The 5274-nt window shown below is 35.5% G+C and overlaps 1 protein-coding gene across 1 annotated transcript in view; it reads right to left on the bottom strand.

Annotated features, from left to right (window-relative positions):
• Window positions 1-5274, bottom strand: part of STK33 (serine/threonine kinase 33) — a 70679-nt gene that overhangs the window by 33979 nt on the left and 31426 nt on the right. Inside the window, exons 8-9 of the mRNA XM_012654187.1 lie at window positions 1439-1551; window positions 919-1004 (exon numbers count right to left, since the gene is read on the bottom strand). Of these exons, the coding sequence (XP_012509641.1) occupies window positions 919-1004; window positions 1439-1551 (199 nt within the window). The remainder of the gene's footprint in view (window positions 1-918; window positions 1005-1438; window positions 1552-5274) is intronic.

The raw sequence follows: 5274 nt of genomic DNA, 5'->3' as shown, positions 1-5274 counted from the left end.
AAAAAGGTTGGCAGGGCAGCCCTGACCCTGACTCCTTGCACCTTGTTGCTCTGCCATCCCCAGTTTATGGATTCCACTTTATAGTCTAATATGGCTATTCAAATCGCAGCCATCACATCTGCATACCAGCCATCAGGAAAGAAGAAGGGCATGGGGAATGCCATACCCTCTCCATTTGAGGATGCTTCCCAGAAATGGCATCCACTTCCACTTACATCTCATTGACCATCATGATCACTAGCAAAGACAACTAAGGAGTACAGTTTTTTAACTGGATAGCAATGTTTCCAGCTAAAATCAGGATCCTCATTACCACAGAAGAGAGAGAGAATAAATATTGCGAGGTAGGTAGCAGACTCTTCCAAAGTTCCTATTGTGATCAGGTAATATTTTTCTGGGTATAGGGGTACAAAGAGCAATAGGACACAGGGTCTATGCTTGAGGCATTTAGTCTAATGGTGGAAAGCACTATGTAAATAACTACTTAAAATTTCAAGCCAGATAACAGCCGCTGTTTGGAGACCTTGGCTTTTCTCAGTCCCCAATTTCATGCATCCAAAGAGTTGAAAGAGAGGTGAGAGGTTCCAGTGCTTTATATCACTAACCCATACAGACTGCTTCAATGGTCCACAGCTTTAATAATGGACATTTCTTGGCTCTGTTCTATTGGACATACCTTCATGAAGCAAAGATCGTTTAAACCTCTATAAATATATATAAACAACTGTGGTAACAGTTGTAACAGTTTGAAAATGCCCATTTCAGAAATGTGTCAAGACTCAATTTTTTTAACTTGTCAGAATATGAAACTAATTAGTTTTAAGAAGACTGTGTACAGAACTACAAGGCAAAATGAAAAGACATGAACAATGGTGGCATGTCAGAAAGAAAGGGAAAAAAAGTAACACTATAACTTACTGTTAACCACTGGTTATCTAGGAGTTCCTTAGCTGTGATTCTGTGAGCAGGATCTACTTTCATAAGTTGTTTCAAAACACTTTTAGCTGCAAATAAGGGAAAATTCTGAAAATCTTATTTATCTTGACTATAATTAATATCATACATTTTCCAATTTACTCAGGATTAGGTCTGCATAACATGAAGGAAAGATGCTAAGTATACAGTAAATGCCACCAGTATAAATGCCTAATAAATAAAGTTTAAAGCCTAACATGAAGTTTTATTGCCTGAATTACGTAGTTTAATGGTCATGGTAAAAATTAGCTAGATGATGAGTAAATTTCCTCCTTAATTTTTACTATATATTTTCTGTTTTTGTGGAAGCTTTGACTATGAACAATCACAGTGAAGATATCATTATTTCCACAAATAAACAGTATTTATTTCCACATGTAAATTTAATGACTAAACAAACATTTGAATTATCAGCCAACTTTCTTATATTAGCTTTAGTAAATAATAAGAAGTCTATACTTACCACTATCACTTACGGAATCCCAGATTGGATCTTCAAAACGTAGTTCTCCTTTTCTTATTAACTCAAAAAGCTTATCTTCTGAGCTTGCCAAAAAGGGTGGTTCTCCACATAATCTATAACAAAGGCAACCACTTTGTTTAATTTTTAAAAAAATAATCAAAAGAAGGCTATTAAAAGTCAAGTTTCCACAGAACTTGGAAGTAGTGGTGCTTCCTATTTAAGGAAGGATAGGAAGAGACGAATACCTCCTTGAATGTGGAAATGGAAACAATAGGGTTTTCTAAGATCAGTGCTAGGCTCTTATCTCAGTACTGAGAGAAATTACCTGGTAGAGGAAGCATACATGTATACACTGAAACCTCCAATTTGCAAATTACCCAGAGCTCTTCCAGGTGGGGAAATGCTACGCTGAAATGGGGTTAAAATACAGGAAAGTGAGTTTAAGTGTACAATAATAGTGGCAGCTAATAGAGGAGATATACTTTGGTGTGAGCAAGGGTAAGGTAATGCTTTAAGGTATACAATGCAAAGTGGACTTAAGGAAAAAATACAATGAGTTATCAGTTTAATGACAGTTATCAGAGTCTAATGACCATGTAAGAATTTTATCCATAATAAAATACCATACAAATGTATACTCACGGTAAAATACTATACAAGTATAACAATAAAAATAAACCACGAATAACCCTGGGAATTTTTATAGGCTCTGAGTCAAAGTCAAAAAGCCATTAAAATGGCTACAACTCTCAAAAGTAGCATACAAAATGAAGAAGGTCTGGATGTGGAAAATCAGATGATAATTTGATCCTTCAGTCTGAAAAGGTGAAAGCTGAGTATACATAACAACTAACATCAGTAAAACCATGAGCAGTGTGTATAAAGTAAACATGGGCTTGTTTGCACATTCTATAATTCAAGGACTATGTATCTTTAGAATCTTTTAACACGACATGGCAAGCCTATAAAACCACTACTTCAACAGGTGACCTAGGCCAAAACTACAAGAAAATACTTAAAAATTGAGTTCAGTTCTTCATAGTACATTCTCAACAACTGTTAGTCATCATCAATATTGTCAACCCCAACATCTGAGGGCAATCCTGTAGACAACAGCCAGATTTGCCCAGGGAAAACCATACATAAGTTGAAGCTAGACTCATTACAGAGGCAACTCTGTATGTCTATTCTTCAACCCTTAGGATTATATTTTCTACTTTATTATTGAAAGAATAAAATGGCATAATTCCATTACACTTCTTAAATTGCAAGTCTATTCTGTACATAGTATAATAATCTCTAAGTTTTTTAATGGTTATATTTTTATGGCTTTTCTTTAGTTACATTTTTCTTTAAGTTCTCTAAAAATCTGACTCAGGAACATTTTCTGGATAAGTCAAAATTTGATAAATATTTTTCATGATAATGATGATGATCACTTTTCTAGGGAAAAGTGCTTTCATCCTAATAGTTTATCAAACTAGGCTATACAACACAGTTTTTCATTTACCAATAGGTTCTTGTTAAGAGATTAGCATTTATCAAATTGTTCTGCAAACTCTTATTTTAATACTTTTTATTTCTCTCGCTCATTCTGATCCTTCTCTCCCTCATCTTACTTGCCTTGCTATTGTTTAGTTTTAAAATGAAATTTTAAAAAAACAATAGAAAACGAAAAGGCCAGAAGCATGGCCTTATGGGCAATTACTATATCTATTATAACAAGTAAAGGCTAGTAAAAGCCCAGTTCATTGAGCCTGTTATCAACCAGTGATATGCACATCCACCAATTTCTTAGCTGTCCCTACATTGCCTGACTAGCATGCAACTATAGCTTAAGGGCTACATTTTAAAAATTCCACTTTTTTCTGTCCTTCGCAATTTTACTTACGCAAAAACGTATCTAATGGTTGGTCAATCAGCAGCATATGAAATTTTATGACAGCAATTTTCTGCACATCCAGAAAAGGGAATCCAAGACATGAAAAATGCCTCCTAAAGTCTTCCTTTTATTTTCTGCTGCATTCATGGGAATCAAAACAGCAGAGAACAGTAACCATAAAGAATATTTATTTATGTTGATTTCACCTTGAGAAAGTATGCTATCATTGTCCAATTAAGTAGAAATGAATCAGAGGTAACGGATAAACAAGAAAATAACACCCCTGGAGAAGGTATGTTTGTGCTCTTGGTGAAGGAAATTATCTGTAACACCACTGGGCTCAGACAGATTAATGAATAGGCTCTGATTAGCTAAGTAAGAGTCTACTGTAAAGAAAAGAAGACATCATTATGATGATATGCAGCCATGTTCTGAGGAAGAAAAATTAAAATTATATCTTTAAGAAAGAGAACGATTTTTTAAGATATGTAATACATTCACTTCCCTTAACACCAAAATCAAACTAAGAAGGCACCAAACACCACACGAATTGTGTAATATTAGGTTATACATATCATGCTTGACTTGTGTTGTCCATAAAGTCTTGAGAGTACAAAAGACTAATTTAAAATAGTTATATTTTAATTAAAGACTAAGGCTCAGAGTTTTTGCACTATGATTCTAATCAGCAGAAAACAATGATCAAAAATTTTATGAATATATTTGTACTTTGTTTAATCTAAGCAATGATGTATGCTGACCAGCTAAACTACCGCTACAATCACATCATCCAATTTCTACTGTCTATGTATTCCATTTCACAGAACGGTGAAAATGTAACCACTGTGATGTCAATATTTAGAAATGATCTGGAAGAGGTAGTACATAGTGAAATCTTCAATATGGCCATAAAACTAATGTTGCATCAACATAAAAATGTTCATATTCACCAAGAGGCAGAACAATGGTTGCTAACTTTTCAGAACACCCCTCAGACAATTCGCTTTAATTCAATTTAACAAACATATTGAGCGCTGAATATGTGCCTACTACTGTACCAGATACCAGGAATATAAAGATGAATAATCTAAAATCTCTGTCCTTCATGGAATTTTGAATAATAAAAAGATACAACATATCTATGATAATATTACAATATTATAATCTAGTTTTAAAAAGTATTGTGAGAACACATAAAAGTGAACAATTAATTCCATCAAATTTACATATGTGCAAACCTTCCTATTTTATTATTTTTTCTTTCAACATTACTGTTTTGCACGCATTTTTGTATGTAGCCTTAAAATCCTCTGTGGAGTGTGGGAAAGTATATATATGATAAATGTAGTAACTCTGCTGGGAGGATAGGGTAGGAATAGAGAGGATTATAGGGAAGAAAAAGAAGACACACACACCCACACACACCCCAGAGACATGCAACACAGGGTGTGTCTGAATAATGGAGAGTGGCCTAGAATCACCGCAGCCTGGGGTAGGTGAACAGGAACACACATCCAGACTGAGACTGGAAGGGCATGCTGGAGTCAGGTCATGAAACACTTGCTATGCCATGCCATGCCAGGATGCTCAGATATTCTTCTGTAGCAAAAAATAATTATCAGAGGTTTTTAATCAGGAAAGTAGTATGATCAGATTGGTGACTTAGAAGGAAAACCCTGACAGCAGTGTAAAGGGCAAACTGGCGAGGGTGACCAGAGGCAGGGAGAACAGTCAGTAAGAACTTGTAATATTCTTTTTTTTTTCTTTTATTTCAACATATTATGGGGGTACAGATGTTTAGGTTACGTATGTTGCCCTTGGTAACCCCCCCCAAGTCCGAGTTTCAAATATGTCCATCCTTCGGGTGGTGCGCATTGCACTCCTTGTGTATACAAATACCCATCCCCTCCTCCCTCCTCCTCCCTCCCCCTGCCCCCCCTCTCCCCTGCCCGAC

This window comes from Propithecus coquereli, unplaced genomic scaffold (genome assembly GCF_000956105.1).
Source record: "Propithecus coquereli isolate 6110/MARCELLA unplaced genomic scaffold, Pcoq_1.0 Scaffold44, whole genome shotgun sequence".
NCBI classification, from domain to species: domain Eukaryota; kingdom Metazoa; phylum Chordata; class Mammalia; order Primates; family Indriidae; genus Propithecus; species Propithecus coquereli.
The sequence above is the reverse complement of the archived record's forward strand: the minus strand, read 5'-3'. Positions and strand labels throughout refer to the sequence as shown.